Source organism: Varanus komodoensis, unplaced genomic scaffold (assembly GCF_004798865.1).
Source record: "Varanus komodoensis strain SLA01 unplaced genomic scaffold, ASM479886v1 scaffold1, whole genome shotgun sequence".
In the NCBI taxonomy this organism is placed as follows: Eukaryota; Metazoa; Chordata; class Lepidosauria; order Squamata; family Varanidae; genus Varanus; species Varanus komodoensis.
In genome coordinates, this window is record NW_025335268.1 from 75,606,990 (window position 1) to 75,624,438 (window position 17,449).

Genomic DNA, 17,449 nt, shown 5'->3' on the forward strand with positions numbered 1-17,449 from the left:
GGGGCCTCCCCGTCGCGCTCCAAGCCTCCCTCCGGCCCGTAAAGGGGCGCCGGGCTCGCGCCCGGCTTTCCGCGGGGGCGCCAACGCCTCGGCCTGCTCGGCCGCCCCCCGCCCCCGCTCACGCGCCCCCTTCCGCTTCTACGCGCCGGAGAGGGAGGGGGGGCTCCGGCCAGGGGCTCCGGGCGCCCTGCAGCTCCCCAGCCAGGTCTGGAAGCCGCGGGGCGGGGCGGGGGAGGAGGAAGAGGAGGATCGGGAGGAAGAGACGAGAGGGCAGGTTGCAGCTAGGCGGCCCGCACGCCCCGGACCCTCTGCTGGCGGCCGCGGTCGAGACGCGGCGGTGCGGACGGCGGCGGGCCTGGCGGGGCGCGGGGTCCGGGGGCGCAGGGCGGGCTCCGGAGGGGTGCGGAAGCAGGGAGCCCCCGGCTCCTCGCTACTCCAGGTAAATGTCCTCTGTGGGGCAAGCGAACTCCAAGTGCTCCTGGTAGTATTCCTGAAAGGCGCGGCTGCAAGAGAGGGGACGCGAGGGGACGCGTGAGTGGCGGCGGCAGGGCCCGTCCGGCGCGGCTCAGGCCAGGCGGCCCGCGAGCTGCGCCAGAGCAGAGCCCCCCGGCCCCCCACCCCTGCTGCGCTCCGAGGGCCGCCCAGGTGGAGGGCAGGTGCCGGGCGCTCGGCCTCACTCGCCAGGTGGCCGGCTGGCTGCGCGCCTCGGCTGCCCGCGGGTCCCCCGCCGCCCCGCCAGGCTCGCTCTCCCGCCCTCACTGGCTTTCTTCAGCGCTCCCGTTCAGAAGAAGGCACGGGTAAGGGGGGGGGAAAGCAGCCCCACATTCCCCCCAGCACCCGTTTGCCATGTCAAAAGCCAGAGCCACGGCCAGTGCCCGCCCGGAGGAAACGCAGAGTCGGGCAGCATCACCTCTCCAGCGTCCGCCAGCGGGCCGGGCCTGGGGGGGGTCCGCCGCCTTGAGGCCCCCCCTCCCGGGCCCGCCCCCCCCCCCCCCCCCGCCCCAGGCCCTGGCTGGATGAAGGGAGGCCCAGGCGCTGAGGAAGGGGAGATGAGGAAGGGGCCGGGGGGCCATCGAGGTCATGCCATCTGGGCGGACGCCTGCCTGCTGCCGCGCGCAGGAGGCCCTCCTGCCGGGCAGGCGCAGGGCAGGTCAGGGGGCGCCCGCAGAGCCAGAGCAGTGGTCGCCCCCGTGCTCAGGAGCGGCACGTCAGAGCCAAGCCTGGGGGCCACCGCGGGATGCCTGGACCCCAGCATGCCCCCCACAGGGCGGGGCCAGTCATGAGCCTGCCAGGTCGGCCGCACCGCCACCTTCCTCGGGCAGCCCACAGGGGCCGATTGGAGCAGTGGGGCCACTGCAGGGACTCCCCGCACCGACCCCCACTCACCCGACACACTCCGCGACGTGCCGCATGGACTCCTGGGAGACAAAGACGTGGCAGGCGAAGCGACTCAGCACGGGGTGCTTGGTGATGAAGCCGAAATAGCTGCAAGGGAAGACGGTTGCCAGGGGGCCGCTGCGCAGGGCGGCGGGGTCCGGGCGGCCCTGCCGGTGTCCTGCGTGGGAGGCCGGTTTCCCCAGGGGGGAGGAAGCGGGGGACGGGGGGGAGGAAACAGCTCACCAACTGTTCCGGGGGTGGCACCCGCAGAAGGAGATGTTCTTCATCTGGAAGAAATGGCTGCAGCGCTCGAGCTGGAATGAGGGCGGGCAGGGGGTTCAGAGGCCACGCCGGGCGCCCCCACCTCCCATCAGCACCCCCTCCACGGCTTTTGGGTATGACTCTGGGCAGGTTCCGCAGGCCAGGCTGCAGGCAGCCCCGGCGGGGGCGGGTCCATGCGGGGGCTGCACCCCTGCTTCCGAGTGGGGGTGCCCTCCCCCCACGTCCAGAGGCTGCCCAGCTCAGAGGTCCGCGGTCCGGCCACGCGTGCAGAAGGCAGCAGGCAGGGGAGCAGGAGGGCAGAGCAGCACCGGCGCCTGGCCGTGGTGGCTGGAGAGCCCCAGGCCCCGAGCCGCTGTGCGGGCAGCACCTCTTCCGTCCGCACCCGTCCAGGGACAGGGCGGCACCCGGGACCGTGTCCAGCTCCGCTTCCCGCTCTGGCCCTGCCGTGGGCAGCCGGAGACAGTGGCCGACTCGTGTGCCCATGCCGTTACCCGGCTCTGGGGACCGGGGGGATTCTCCTTGGGGGGGCTCTGCCGTGGAAGCAAGCGAGACTCGGCTCTCTGGCCCCGAAGGCCCCCGCCCACATGCAAGCCCCCTGCCCAGGCCTCATGGGGGCAGTCCACCCTCACCTCGTCATCCCGGCCGTACTCGTTCACCGTAAGGATGAGCTTGATGCCCTGCAGGCTGACCTCCAGGTCGCAGGTGGCTGGAGGCCGCAGATGCACCGTGAGCTTCCGGGTGGTCGCGATCTGCAGGGGCAGAAGTGAGGAGGGGTCAGCAGAACTGGCGGGGGGCTTCCCAGGAGGCTGAGCAAGGCAGCTGCAGCCTCTGAGACACTGCCGGCCCCTTCTCCCCTTTCTGGGACCATGAGAGCCAGCGCCCCCCCCCCACGCAAAGGATCTCCGCAGAAAGGGGCTCCAGGGGTGCTCCCCAAGCCCCAGTTGCGCTTGCAAACCGGCCTGCACGGGGAGATGGGGCCCCAGCCATGACTGCACCTCCAGGGAGGGGCCAAGCGACCTGGGGGGGTGGGGGGGAATGCCCTTTTTTGGAAGCCTGAGCAGCAGCCTGGCTCAGCATGTGGCGTCTAGGAGCGGGGGGCTGGCCGAAATCTGTCTGGAGGCTGCTCACCCCCAAGCCTCCTGGGCGGCCAGTCCAGGCTCCAGCAGAAGCCCGGGGCCGCATGGGGCGGGAGGCGAGCGAGGGCCCCAGGCCGGCCAGATATGCCCCGCTCGGTGGCTGGGGGCCGGCGTGGTGCAGCAGAGCCCCCCCCCCTCACCTTCTGCATGGCTGCGCACAGGATGCCGTTGCCCTGGTGGTGGGGCACCTCCACCGAGCCCAGGAACTGGACGTTGAAGCGCTCGACCCAGCATGGATTCCGCTTCAGCCCTGCAGGGGCAGCAGAGCCAGTGGGCTGGTGCCCCGGAGCCCCTCTTGCCCCCCCAGCGCCTGGCCCCCACGCGGGGATGGCTTCCTCCGGGGCGTGTGTGTGCCAGGTGGGGCGGCCCGCCCCAGTGAGCTGGCTGCCTGGGCTGGATTTGGGCCCGTGTCTCCCACCTCCCACCCCGGCCCCCCTGTGGCAGCACGGAAGCGCATGACCCCCACCTTCAGGAGTCGACCAGCCCCTGGAAAGGCGCAGGATTCCACACGCGGGAGTGAGGCCGATCATTCTTTTTGCTTGTGCGCCGCATGAGCAAGTCCACCGAGGGCGATTTGCCAGTGTGCCCCAGCAGGTGGAGGGCCCGGGTCAGGACTCCCCACGGACGGAAGGGCAGGGCGGCCATGTCCCCCCCATGCAGGAGCTGCACCTTCTGCCCAAGGCAAGAGCCAGGCCTGCGCTCCAGCCAGCTCTACCTGATGTTTTCCTCGCTTTCCTGTCCCAGGTGTACTCTGACACCTGCGGCACCTGCCAGGCAGGCCCTGATCTGTTCAGCTCGGTGCGCGTCTCCGTGTGGAGACAGGGTCACAAACCACAGGCCCCCCGGACATCACGTCCACCCCAGATGGCTTGGCCTTTGCTCTCCCTTCCCGCGTCACCTGGCTGGGGACTCCAGAGCTTGCGCACTTCCCTTGGGGGGAAGGGGGGTGGTCCTAGCAAAGAGACTGCCCAGCCCTGGATTCTGCAGTATAATCTAAAAACACTGGGAAAGTGGCATGCAAAACAATTTAACCACATTAAAAAAGAGCAGGAAATTCCCTGAGCTCAAGCAAGACCTGATTGGACCTGATTAAAGCACCAGCAAAGCTCCAGCTAATTAAATGCCTGCCAGAGAGGAAGGTCTTGACTGGGTGTGGGAAGACAGTGAGGCTGGCAGCAGGCAGACCTCCATGGGGAGTGGGTCCCACGACGGAGGGACCGCCACTGAAAAGGAGCTGGCAGCTGGGGGCAGGTGCCACGCAGGAGGTGCTGGGGAGGGGTGCCACGTCTGGTATTTCGGTCCCAAGCCACGCAGGCCTTCTAGGTTCGGCCGGCACCTTGACCGGCGCTCAGAAGGATGCCGGCAGCCCGTGCAAGCAGGCCAGGACTGGGGTTCGGTGCTCACACCTCTGCTCCCATTATTAGTCTGGCTGCTGCAGCTTCAGAACAGTCTCCCCGGGCAGCCCCCACTGCAGTGGCCCAGCTTAGAGGTTGCCAGAGGACAGATGGCTGGTCATTTCTGGCCAGATGGGGGTGCAGGGAGCCTGCGGGGCCACCTGGCCCCAAGTGACTCAGATGGCTCAAGGAGCACCCCAGGCCACGGGCGGCTCCGTCAGCAGGCGTGCAAGCCCACCCAGAACCGGTCGAGTGCCCCCCACCCAGCCCGAGGAGCCCCCTGCTCGGTCTTGCGTGGAGTGGCCACCACTGAGGAGCAGGTACTCCAGATTTTTTTGTCTGGCAAAAACAGGTCCTGCCAGACAAACCTTGTGGGATTCCATGACAAGGTTTCGAGGTGGCTGGATGGAGGGGATGCAGTGGATGTGGTATACCTGGATTTCAGCAAGGCCTTTGACGAAGTGCCCCATGATATCCTGGTGGAGAAACTGAGGGGTTTTGGGATACACCAAAGCACTGTCCGGTGGATTAGGGCATGGTTGACTGACCGAAAGCAGAAGGTAACCATTAGCAGGGAATCATCGGGATGGCGGCCAGTGACAAGCGGGGTCCCCCAGGACTCTGTCCTGGGGCCGATCCTGTTTAAGCTTTTCATTAACGACATGGAAGAAGGGGTGAACAGTCGGCTGATCAAATTCGCAGACAACACTAAAACTGGAGCAGTGGCCACAACTGAGGAGCAGGTACTCCAGATCCAAGAGGATCTGGACAGACTATGGAAGTGGGCAGGAGACAACAGGATGGCATTCAATGTGGATAAGTGCAAGGTCTTGCACTTGGGGCATGGGAATGGGTGTCGTAAGGACAGGCTAGGGGACAAGTGGCTGGAGAGCAGCACCTGTGAAAGGGACCTCGGGGTGCTGGTCAACTGCAGGCTGAACATGAGCCAGCCGTGTGATGCGGTGGTCAAGAGGGCGAACGCCACCCGTGGTTGCATAGCCAGAAGCGTGGCTTCTAGATCGAGAGAGGTATTACTACCACTCTACACGACTCTGGTGCGCCCGCAACTGGAGTATTGCGCTCAGTTTTGGGCCCCTCATTACAAGAGGGATATAGCCAGGTTAGAGTCAGTGCAGCAAAGGGCCACAAGGTTGGTGGCCGGTTTGCAGGGGATGCCGTGTGAGGCGAGACTGAGGGAACTGGATCTCTTCAGCCTGGAGAAGAGGAGACTCGGAGGGGACCTGCGAGCGACATGCAGGCATGTGAGGGGGTGCCACACGGAGGTGGGTCACAGCCTCTTTTCCCCTGCAGTGGAGGGCAGGACGTGTTCCAGTGGAGCCAAGCCCAGGGAGCCAAGATTCAGGGTGGATGCCAGGAAGCACTTCCTGACAGACAGGGCCCCCAGGGCGTGGAATGGGCTTGCATGAGAGGCGGTTGAAACCCCACCGGTGAGGGTGCTCAAGGACAGGCTGGACATGCATGTCATAAGTGGAGCCAGCTGGAGCCGGGGGTCAGACTAGATGGCCCAGGAGGCCCCTCTGACTTCTGTTTCTTTGTTGGGGCAGTTGCATGGTTGTCATGGAGCCCATGAAGTCCTGAGCTGCCCCAGAACAGGCGCCCACAGCACGGATGCTGACAATCCCCGGGACCAGCAGCCGGGGCGACCTCAACGTGGCAGCTGAGAGAGCCCCCATCCACTCAGGCTGGGCTGCGAGGCGGGTGCTGCACCCCACCCACCCATCCCACTGGCCCAGCACAGGGCGCAAGCCCTCTGGACTCGGAGCCGGACAGGGAGGGAGCCTCGAGACCAAGAGAGACGGCCCCCCCATGGACCACCGCAAGTCCCCCTTCCTGCTGCACCCGGCAGCCAGGGGGGCAGAGCCTGGAGCGGCTGCCTCCCCCGTGCCCACCCCCAGGTCCCGGCTGCCCATGCCGGATCTGCCGCCTCCTGCACGACAGTCCCGGACGAGGGAGGCCGTGCCGTGCGCCCCCGTGGCTGGGAGGGCGAGCCCGCTCCCCGCCCGCCCGCCCGCCCCCGGCCACAGCCCCCCACGGGCCGGCCACGGCAGCCGCTCGAGGGGCCCGCCCCAGCCCGCCGCACGCGCAGGCCTACCTGCCGCGCCCTTGGCCTGGCTCGCCACCTCGTGGGCGTAGAAGGCCGGGAAGATGCCCCACTCCCCCGTGCGCATGTTGTAGCCCCGGTACCAGTAGTCGTCCTCCTCCAGTTCCACGAGGATCGGGTCGTCCACGTCCAGCTCCAGCTCGTCTTCGTGGCGAGGGATGAACCTGCAGGCGGGCGAGCCCCGGGGGGCGGCTGAGGCCGGACCGCAGCCCAGGCACAGCCTGGCAGCCCGAGAGCCTCTCCCGCACCGTGGAACCCCGAGCGCCCGGCCGGGCCGCTGCCGAGCGGAGACAAGCCCCCGCTGCGGCGCCCCACCCGGCCTGGGAAGCGAGCCTGGCACTCGGTGGGGCTGCCTCGCCCGGGACGGGGCAGGCCGGAGGGGCCGCACGGCTGGGCCCAACAGGCACCGAGCAGCCCGGTTCAGAGAGGAAGGCACACTGCACGCGCTCAGGGACTGCATCCGTGGCGCTCCCTTCGTTTAGTGCAGCTTGGTCAGGAAGGCCAGTTCGAGCTCCAGCCACGTGCCGCACAGGGTGGCGGCGTGAGCCCTCCGCTGATCGCCCCCTGCAGCTGCCGCCCGCCGTGCCTCGGGCAGGTCCCCGGCTGCGCGGGAGAGGCGGGCCGCACCGCGGGAGCGCCAGAGGCAGCCTGACGCGAGCGGCCCCTCGTGGCAATGCCGGCCCCGGAGGCCCTCGCACAAGTCCTGCGCCCATCTGCGCCCGCAGACCACTTTGGAGCTGCCCCCCCTGCTTCTCTCCTAAGCTCCGATTTTCATAAACGGGGAAAGGGCACATTAGCAGGCAGCAGAGGAAGCCCCCGAGGCTCCGCAAAGAGCCTAGCAACAGCCTGGGGGAAGAGAAAGGCGCCCACTCGAGGTGGGAGCAGGGCCAGGCCACGGACGAAGGCTGTGAGCCACCGGCAAGGAACTGCGGGAACGGCGTCCGGAGGGCTAAAGCAGGGGATGAGCTGAGACTAGCGAGGGGTGCAGAGCGCGGCAAGAAAGCCGCCTTCAGACACTTCCCGAACAAAAGACCCGAGAAAGAGAAAGGTCTCCAGCTACTTAAGATGGATCACAGAGTGATCACAGATGACAAGGGAAAGGCAGAGGCGGGGAATTCCTGCCTCGCCTCAGTTTTCTCCCTCAAGAAGGTCTACACACAAGAAATACAAGCTGAAGGTGGGCGAAGGCAGCCCAAGATAGGCAGACAACAGTCGAGGATGATCTTGATGGAATAAACATGTCCAAATCCCCAGGGGCCACGATCTCCATCCCAGAGTCATAAAAGAGATAGCGGAGAAAGGCTTGCAGCCACTGGCTAGGATCTTCGATTAATCTCAGAAACCAGGAGAAGTGCCAGGCAATGAGAAGGGCTGACATCGTCCCCAGCTTCAAAAAGGGGGGGGAAGTTGGACTGCGGAACTACAGACCAGTTAGTCTGACATCAGTCCCTGGAAAATTTTGGAAAAAATTATTTAAAAAATCAGTCTGCAAGCACTGATTTTTTCCAAGAAAATGCAGTGATTAATAGAAGCCAACATGAATTTATCTAAAATAAGTCCTGTCATATTAATTTAACCTCGTTTTTTGCCTGGATAACCTTCCAAATGAAAAGTGGAAACACTGTGGACATAATCTACCTTGCCTTTAACCAAGTTTTCGATATAGTGTCCCATGACATTCTGATAAGCAAATCAGCAAAAAGGGGACTAGATAGAAAAACTGACGGGTGGATCCAAAACTGGCTGCTAAATCAGACACAGAGTCCTCATCAAAGTCCAGTCTTAAGGCCTGGTGCGTCTCAACATCTGCATAGATGAGGATAAGGAAGTACAAGGAACAATAATCAGATCTGTAGACGATACAAAACTGGGTGGAACTCCCTAGAAGTCGGAACGAAGAGCCAGAGCAGTCTTGATGAACTTGAACGCTGGGCTGAAAGCAACAGAATGAGATTCAATAAGGACAAGTGCCAAGTCCTCCACCTGGGAAAGAGAAACCAAAGGCATCAATGCAGGATGGGCAATACGTGACTGAACAGAACTGAAGAAGAAAAAGACCTCGGAGTAATTGTGGACAACAGGCTAAACATGAGCCAGCAACATGATGCAGCTGCAAAAAAGGGCAAATGCTATACTAGGATGCTTAAATAGAAGCATTACTTCCAAATCACGAGAAGTAGCAGTTCCCCTATACTCCTCACTGGTCAGACCTCATCTAGAATCCTGTGTCCAGTTCTGGGCACAAAGATGGAAGAAAGATGCAGAAAAATCGAAAGGGTGCAGAGGAGGGCAGGGAGAATGGCCCAGGGTTTGGAAACACTGCCCTGTGGGAGAGACTGAGAGAACTGGGCATGTTCAGCCTTGAGAAGAGAAGTCGGGGGGGGGGGGGATGACATGAGATCCCTCTATAAGTACCTGAAGGGCTGTCACAATGAGGAAGGTCAAGCTCTCTTCCTGCTGGTGCCAGAGTGTAGGACATAGAATGATCAAGTCAAGTTGCGACAACCCAGATTCAGGCTGGATACCAGGAAAAGCTTCCTCACTGTCGGAGCGATAAGACAGGGGGACCAGCTGCCCGGAGAGGAGGGGGCTCTCCCCCACTGGGGACATTCAGGGCGAAACTGGGCGGCCCCCTGAGTGGGATGGCATGACGTGGGGCCCTGCAGCAGCTGGGGCTTAGATGCGATGGCCTTCTGGGCCCTTCCAGCCCCGCTATTCCATGAAAACTCCTGCCTCTGGGCTTCTCTTCACACATCCTGCCCTTCTTGACCGAGGTTTCTTTTACGTGTATTCCCGACCCTGTGGGGTCTCTCTGATAGGACCCTAGGTCACTGGCCCTTGTAGCTTGGCCCTCGGGGGAAATTGCGTGCTTCCCTGGCTGCTTTCCGGGGGCCGTGGGGGGCTTTCTAAAACTGTCCCAGCGGCTCACTCGGTGTGGACAGTCACGTCCAGAGACGCACCGAATTGTCACGGACAGGCCTCCCATCGCAGCGCATAAGCATTTGTGCTGTCAGGCCACAGTTCTTCACCAAATTTTCCACTGAGCATGTTATTTCTAAAACAACATATAAAACCCAGGTGGAACCGCTTTGTCCTCACGAGTGCGGAAAGAGCAGAGCCCGCTGCCCCTTCCAGCTCGGCTATTCCGTGAGTGCGCTACGATCATGCACGCAGATAGGAAATTGGGGGCCCGCTGGCCACGTGGTGCTGTTCGCATGTCTGAACCGCGTTGGGGCATTGGAGGAGTGAATATTTTGGCAAGTGAGGAGAACGGAGACGCCTAGTTCAGAAGTAACATGCCGAGGTGGCAGAGTTGCAGAATGGACCTCGGAAGGCATCCTTGCTGATGAATTTGGGGAAATCAGCTGCTCGGGATGTGGATGAACTCGCAAAGGGAGCGCAAGAAGTCCAGATGGGACAGAACGAGCCAAAGAAGGACCCATTCCGGGTCCAAAGTCCTGCTCTTCGTCAAACAGCTCATGAAGAAACCATGAAAGAAAGAGCCAGGGCGAGGGAAAGCGAGGGTGCGACACGGCCCTGCCACTAAAAGAGCCACACGTGTCAGCTCTATGGCTCCCTTTTGCTCCAGCTCAGGAATTTCATTTGGGTTAAAAAAATCTTTACAATGAAGACACGATCCCAAAACGGGTCTTAGAATTCCTTTCAAAAAGTGTTTTTCCTGGAATAACCAGTCTGTATTTTTACATCTGCTCTTTCGGGCATATATAAAACCGCATGAGGCCTGAGGGCAAAGTGTGGGAAGACTTCTGGCCGGGCCTCCATGCCAGAAGTCGGGAGTCCTGCAGAGCCGGGGGCCCTCGTTCGTTCGTTCGTGGGAAACAGAATGGGAAGCGCTGGCTGCTCTCTCGGGGCCCACTAAGCCCGGAGCCCCGGGGCCGGAAGCCCTCCGCTCGGACAGGCCTCCCCACCCGGCCGCTGTGGGGGCCACGGCTCCCCCTCCCCCTCCTCACCTGAAGACGGCCCGGTGCGTCTGCTCCCGCTCCTCCCCGTTCACCAGGCAAGAAAACAGGCCGAAGGACTCCGTACCTGGGGGGACCAAAGAGGATTGCTGCAGGCAGAAGGTCCCCCCGGGACGCGCAGCGGGGGGGCAGGCTGGGTGGCGCATAGTGGGCTCTGCCAGTCCAACGGGGAGCCTGGCACAGAGGCACTGTTGGCTGCGGCCACAGGGGGGAGAGCCGTCACGGGGGGGGTGGATCTGGCGGCTCTCGCCAACTGGCAGCCGGGGCCCTGCCCTGCCCTGCCCTGCCCTGCCCTGCCCTGCCCTGCCCTGCCCCGGGGCCCGGAGGGCCACGCAGGGCCGGCGTGCCCCCGGCAAGCACGGTGCCCACCCACCGCCCGGCGGCCAGAGCTGCGGTGCTTACTGGAGGAGCGGGTCGTGCTGTTGACGAAGACGTTGAGGAATTTCTTGGAGAAGTGGAGGTCGGCCTCGGGGGAGGAGTCCTCGGAGGAGGAGCTGCGCCCGTCCACGGCCCCCAGCCCCTCCCCGAAGTCGCTGGCGACCTCCTCCAGGTCGGGGGCGTCGTCGCAGGCGCACAGCAGGTCACTGTCGTCGCTCAGCACCGAGGTGCAGCGCTGGAGGCTCACCAGCTCCAGCTGGGTGTTCTCGTCCACAACCAGGGTGTACTTGACCGAGTCGTAGGCCAGGGAGCTGTCCAGCACCAGGGCGGGGGGCAGCGGCGGCAGCTCTTCCGAGAACGGGGAGCCCTTCCGGCTGCCCAGGGAGGGGGCCTCCTCCTCCTCCGGGGAATAGGCCAGGCTGAAGCCGCGGTTGGTCTGGGCGGTGGAGACATCCAGCCCCTCGCCGCGCTCGAGCCGGATGTCGTCGATCATGTCACTGTCCCCCAAGATGCCCGAGTCGAGGTCCCCGTCGATCTCGCAGTCCTCCGGCAGAGCGGCCGGCTCCTCCTTGCCGGGGGCCTCCCTGGGGGGCAGGCCCTTGGGGCCGGGCACGCTGCCGCAGCAGCCGGAGAGCGGCCGCCCCGGGAAGACGGGGGTGATGGTGTCGTTCGTCATGTTGCTCAGGAACAGGCAGGGCCCCGTGCGCCCCGCGGGAGGCTCGGCTTCGGCTTCGGCTACGGGCCCGGCCGTGGCGCGCTTCTCGTCCTCGGAGCACTGCAGGGCGGTGCGCAGCGTCTCCATGTCCACCAGCTCGATGCTCTGCGGGGCGCGGGGCTGGCCCTCGCTCAGGGCCTCGCTGTGCAGCTCGGGCTCCAGGTCGGAGGCGGGGGAGATGGTGTCGGCGAGGGAGTGGGTGGCCGGGAAGCGCTCGTCCGCGCACTTGATGGGGTAGGAGCCCTCCGAGATCATCTTGTTCACCAGGTTGCTGAGCAGCCAGGGCGAGTCGGAGTCCTCGCTCACGTCGGGCTCCGACTCGGAGTCGGACTCGGAGTCGGACTCGCTGTTCCCCTCGTCCTCGTCGTCCCCTTCGGGCATCAGCTTCGGCCCCACCGGCAGGTAGAAGGAGCGGCGCAGGCTCTCCAGGCTGTGGTCCGGGTTGATCTCCAGCTCCAGGTGGCCCGAGAGCGGCACTTCAGTCTGGCCCACGGGCGCCGACGGGTCCTCGAAGCACTCCTCGATCTTGAGCGCCGTCAGGCCCTCCTCCGGGGGCCGCCCCAGGCCCTCCTCGTCCTTGGCGGTGTCCAGCAGCAGCGCCCCCTTCAGGCCCAGCACCCCCTGCGCCTCCAGGTCCCCCTCCAGGTCGGCCTCGGAGCCGGGGGAGCTGGCCTCCTCAATGGAGTTGGTGAGGTGGGAGGAGCGGCCGCTGCTGCTGTCGCTGCTCAGGTCCAGCTCGGTCTCGGAGATGCTGGAGATCATGTTGCTGGCCAAGCGGCCACCGCTGCCCGCGAAAGCGGCCTCCAGCTCGCCGTCCACGTCCGAGTCGGAGCCGGGGGAGCTGAGGTCCTCGCTGCACTGGCCGCGTGGCGGGAAGCCCTTGGAGTTGCGGCTGGTGAGGTCGGCCTCGATGCCCGGGTCCGACGAGGGGGACGTGGTGTCCGAGGAGGCCGAGGGCAGCCCCCGCACGCTGGGCGCTCGGCTGCCGTGGGCGCCCTCTCCTTCGGAGCTCAGTGGCCCGGGGGCCGCCTCGGCTGGGCTCCTGTGGGCGCCTGCGGCTCGGCACCCCCCGGATCCTGCGTCGCTGTGGCCCTTTCCAGGCTCCTCGTCGGAGAGCAGGCTGCCACCCGGGTCAGCTGCGGAAATGGAGCGGCTGCGCCCTGCCCGTCCTGCCACGGAGCCCCCGGCCCCCTCCTGCTCCTCCGGGGATGCCCCCACATCCCTCTGAAATCTGGCACAGTAGCTCTCCGTGGCAGGTGGCCTGGGGGGGCTGCTGTGGGGGCACTGGGGCTCTGGGCCTTTTGGTGCCCCGGGAGGCAACTCGGCAGGCACCTGGCCAGAGGGAGCCGAAGCCAGCTGCGCGTCGGCCACCGAGGAGACGATGTTCATGTTGTAATCCTCGCCGGGTCGTGCGGGAGAGAGCGGCCCTTCCCGGCCGTTGCCTTCGGCATCGTACGGAGGTGGCTTGCACGGAGCCAGCGCGGGGGCCGGGCCTTTCCCGCCCTGCATGCCCAGGCAGAGCCCGTCCTGGAGACATGGGTGCGAGGGGGACGGTCGCTCTGCAAGGGAAAGCAGACAGCCCCGCTCAGGGCCTGCAGGCCACCGCTCGCCACCCTAGGGCCACAGCAGAGCTCCCTGGGCAGGGCCTGATGGGACCACCTCCCCTCCAGCAAGCCCCCAGCCCCGGGGAGCCCCACCTGAGCCTCATGGCCACCAGGCGGGTGGCAGGCTGGGGCCCCGAACTCCCTGCCCAGTGCTCCGAGAAGCAGGGCTGCTTCAGGCTTCGGCTGCTGGTGCCTGGGGCCATTTCAGGGCCGGTCTCGGGCGCCAGCAGTCAAAGGCGATTCCCTGCATGCTGCGGACCCCTGGCAGGCACCAGCATCTTTGGAGACTCGCACCGCAGTGCAAGTTAAGCCTGTGGCTGAGTCCCCGAAAGATGCTGCACCAGAGCGGGGAACAGGGAAGGTGCGGGCCACACCCTGAAGTGCCCCGCAAGTGGCTCCGAGCTTCTGTGGGAAGACCAGCCGCGTCTTTTCGCCTTCTGGCCCCGTCCAAGGGACTTCTGGGCAAGGCCAGCGGAGTGGGTTGCCCGAGCCCCCACCGTGAGCTGTCTGCCCCAGGCGGCCCCACACGGCATGGCTCGGAGCTTCACTGCGCTGCACAAGCCCCTCTGCCACGACAGGGCAGAGACCACGGAGGGGGACCAGACAAAACCCGTCCCGAAAGGACCGAGCAGCATTCAGCAGGCCGACAACAGTCCCTGCCGGGACCGCCACGCCTCGAAGGCCTGCCGGGCCCCTGCAGACCGATCTGCGCAGGCCGCCTTGCGAAGGGCCATGGCTCAAGATGCGCAGGGCGGGCTGGAGAGGGGCAGAGGGCAGGAGGGGAGGGGCCCCAGACCCTGCCTGGGACCCACTGCTGGGGGAAAGCGGGGGGCAGCTCACCGGTGTGCGGCACGGAGGAGGCCGCCGAAGTCGTGGTGGAGTGGAGCAGCGTCTCCTGCCAGGTGGCCCGCTGCAGGCGGGGCACGGGTGGGCACCTGCTGTTGTTGTTCAGGGAGTCCTGGGCAGGAGGAGAGAGAGCGGCACGTGAACCGCGGGCGCGCGGGACGAGCCCCTCCGCGTGCGGCAGAGGCCCTGAGGCGCGTCCGAGCCGAGCGGCTGGGCCAGGAGCAGGGCAGGGCAAAGGCGCCCGCGGCACACGCCGCGGTCAGGGGGGCCGGGCACCTCTGAGGCCCTGCCGTGGCGGCCGCTTCTTGCAGGGCACAGAGCAGGGAGGCGAAGCGGACTGCTGAGCCCGGGGATGGGATGCCACCGGAAGCTCGGTGCAGGCGCTGCTAGGCAGTGCTGGGGGGGCACTGTCCTGGGGAGGGTCGTGGCTCAGCCGTGGGGCCCCACTTCCCACACAAACAGGTCCCGCGCTCAGTCCATGGCGGCACTTCCAGGAGAGCCCCCTAGTCCGCAGACATGTCTGCCCGGGGATCCACTGTATAAAATGCACCGGGCGCTTTTCCTGACAAAGTGACCCCCGGTCTGGGGGAACCCACGCAGACGCTGCGAAAGCGAGGCACGGGCAGCATGGCTTTGGAGGAGCCACTCCGGCTGCACCGGTGGCAGGTGCTCCCACAGGCCACACCTGCGCGCCCCAGCCAGGTGAGCCCCGCCTCCGTGCAGCTCGCATCCCAGCCACCTGCGACTCCAGCCGCGCTCCCTCCTGCAGCCGTCCTGGCGTCCCTGGTCTTCCCAGCACACGCCGAGTGCTTGCGAAGGTCCCTAGTGCCTTCAGGGAGCCTGCGTGCCACTCGCCGAGGCACGTTGGTATGGCAACTGGCCCCCAGCCGCGCACGGGCCTTTCTCTCTGGAATTGCTGTCCCTGTTCACACGCTGCTTACACAGAAATCCAGATGAGGCTGCCAGGCATTCGTTTCGCCCCTCTGCTTTCTGCGCCACCAGCCATGTCCGCTCGGACCCGATGCTGGATTGGCACTTTTGGCAGAGAGCTTCGGCCGGGCGGGCGCAGCGCCATGGGGGCGACTCGAGGCTCGTGCGCCTTTAATCAGAAGCTTCCTCCTCGCAGCTTCTGCTTTCGTTGTGATCTCTTATTCAGCAGAGCATACGAGTAGCTGGGGGACAGAGGATGAATTGCTGGCCGATCAGCCAGCTTTTCTCTCCTGCAGAGGGGCTTAAATGACTGACTTTTTTCGTAATGTTTTTCGTTTGCAAACGCTATTTTGCTATAAAAGAAAGAACCAATTAAGAGGCAGCAAGCAGAACGGCCGGGCATTCACGGAGGAATCCACTAAGTAACTGTGCAGCTCTTCTTGCTGAATGTGACTCATTGATGAGTAAATATGGCGGAAAGAGCTGGGCCTGCTGGGAGCACAGGGCTGAGCTGCACGCGGGAGACCGACCCCTTTCGTGCGCCTCTGTTCAGCCGGGTGGGAGGGACGGTCTTGGCAGCTCCAAGCAGCCTTGGTGCAGAAGCAGCCTGGGCTGATGCGCAGTCAGAGCACGAGAGAAATGAGGCCGGGGGCCGGGGGGGGGGGGTCAGCCGAGCAGTTCCACTCTCAGGAAGGGGGAGTTGCTCCCACCTATGCTGTGCCGAGCAGCTTCCCCCCAGCCGGTGCTGCCCAGTGTCTTGGAGCACAGCTCCCAGCGTCCCCAGGCAGTGAGGCTGGGAATTGTAGTGCAACTGCGCACGAGGTCAAGTTTTGCTGCATTTCACTGCATGGTGCCTGGTTTCCGTGAGGCCGCGTGACTGGCAGGAGGAGCCACCGGGCCGTGCATGACCTGCGTGTGTTTCGCAGGGAGCCTCCATCTGGTTCTGGGCCTGGGGATGGGAGGGCAGGTCTGGGGGGAAGCCCCCCCAACACTCTTGACCACTCAGCAGATGAGCAGGGCGGTGGGGGGAGGCCAGAGAGCATTAATCTGAAAGGGGATTAAGTGCCTGCACATGGAATTCCATGCGACGGGCTGAGGAGCCCACATGTTCCAGGAAGGCACACGCCGTGGTCCCAGCGCCCGGCCGGGCAGCAGCCCCAGGGAAACCGCAGCCCAGGGGCGGCCTCCCCGCCGGGAGGTGTGCAAGGAGGGGCATGGCCCTGGGGGCAAGGAGGGGGCAGGCCTCGGGCTCGCGGCTGCCCTCGGTCTTCCCACTGGGACCCCAAGAGCCACCAGGAGCAGCACAAGCAGCAAGCGCTCGGAATTACGGCGCCTCCGGAGTCGCGGAACTTGTTCTGAGCACAAAACTGAGCAGAGCTCTTTGTCCTTCCAGTGGAAACCTGCTCCTGGCCCCAAGCGCCTTTCCGCAGGTCCACAGCGGGATTCTGGCGGCGGCGAAGCCCTTCTGCGGCTGGTGCGGGCAGACCATCGGGAGGGAGAGCGAAGCCCCGGGGCAGCCGACACAGTGTCCGCGGGGCTCCCGGGTGCATTGCGCACGGCCCGTTTTGGGGAATGGTCCAGGGGAAAGGGGGCTTTCTACCCTCTTGCCTGGGCAGGACTCCCCTCCCCCTCCCCCTCCATCGTCATCATCATGGAGACCGCACATGCATCTTCCTGCTCCGCCCCTTCATTCTGCCTCCCCAGAGTGAAATAAGGGCGACCACCCCCTCTGGCAGCGCCGGATCGGGGCATCGCCTCCCCCACCGCAGCTTCCCAGCCTTTCCCTCCCCACCTCTTCGCACTGTGGCGGGGAAGCGGTGGCACTCGGCAAGCCCCAGAAGGCTGCCGCCAAGGGCGGGGCGAGGCGAGGCGAGGACCGCTCCTCCGTCATCCCTGAGTGCAGGGCATGGAGAAAGGGGCTCGCGCGGCCGGACTTGGGACCGATCTCCGGGGGGGGCTCTCCCACGTGGGAGGCACCCGAGCTGCGGCTGGCCACTTTGGCTTGGTGTCCTGCGCCCAGGGGCCGGGCCCGATGGCCCCGGCTGTCTGCGGTTCTGCAGGCGCGCCTCCACTGGCCGTGGCCGGCGCAACCGCTTGGAGCGCAAGCGGCAAAGCGGGAGAGACGCATCAGAAGCGGCTGGGGGCCTTGGAGTGGCGCAGCAGGCGGCGTCCCCCCCTCAGAGGCTTCGGCGCACCGGCCCACCCAGCCAAGCCGTGGCGCGTCCCCCCACGGGGCGTAGCCGCTCCGGGTCCGCCGCCGAGGTCACCCAGTCGGGGTGCTGAGCGAACGCGGAGCCCCTACCTGCGTGCCTGTCACAGTCAGGTTGAGCGTGGTGGGACGGTGCTTCTGGGTCTCCTCGGAGGTGGGCGAGGGGATTGGCGACGCCGAGGGGGAGGGCGGTGCTTCCTCCAACCCATCCCCGCCTCCTCCTCCCTCCTCTTCCTCCTCCTCCTCCTCTTCATTGTCGTCGATCATCTCGAACTCCTGGAAGTCATCCTGGAAGGTGCAGGTCGGGTGCGGCTGCTCGCATCTCTCCAGCACCAGGCAGTCCTGGAAGGGAAATGGCGCGATGGAGGCTGCCCGGGGGGGGGGGGGGGGGGGGGGGGGGGCCGGGGGCCCCCGGGGGGGGGGGGGGACTCCCCCCCCCCCGGGGGGGTACCAGGCCCCCCCCCCCCCCCCCCCCC

At 65.5% G+C, this 17,449-nt stretch overlaps 1 protein-coding gene across 1 annotated transcript in view; it reads right to left on the reverse strand.

The window, feature by feature from the left end:
• Positions 1 to 430: 430 nt before the first annotated feature.
• MAPK8IP2 (mitogen-activated protein kinase 8 interacting protein 2) overlaps positions 431 to 17,449 on the reverse strand; it is a 19,207-nt gene continuing 2,188 nt past the window's right edge. Inside the window, exons 3-13 of the mRNA XM_044430843.1 lie at positions 17,067 to 17,315; positions 16,557 to 16,835; positions 13,829 to 13,946; positions 10,694 to 12,943; positions 10,283 to 10,358; positions 6,303 to 6,475; positions 2,936 to 3,045; positions 2,289 to 2,408; positions 1,621 to 1,685; positions 1,387 to 1,485; positions 431 to 503 (exon numbers count right to left, since the gene is read on the reverse strand). Coding sequence (XP_044286778.1) covers positions 431 to 503; positions 1,387 to 1,485; positions 1,621 to 1,685; positions 2,289 to 2,408; positions 2,936 to 3,045; positions 6,303 to 6,475; positions 10,283 to 10,358; positions 10,694 to 12,943; positions 13,829 to 13,946; positions 16,557 to 16,835; positions 17,067 to 17,315 — 3,612 coding nt within the window. The remainder of the gene's footprint in view (positions 504 to 1,386; positions 1,486 to 1,620; positions 1,686 to 2,288; positions 2,409 to 2,935; positions 3,046 to 6,302; positions 6,476 to 10,282; positions 10,359 to 10,693; positions 12,944 to 13,828; positions 13,947 to 16,556; positions 16,836 to 17,066; positions 17,316 to 17,449) is intronic.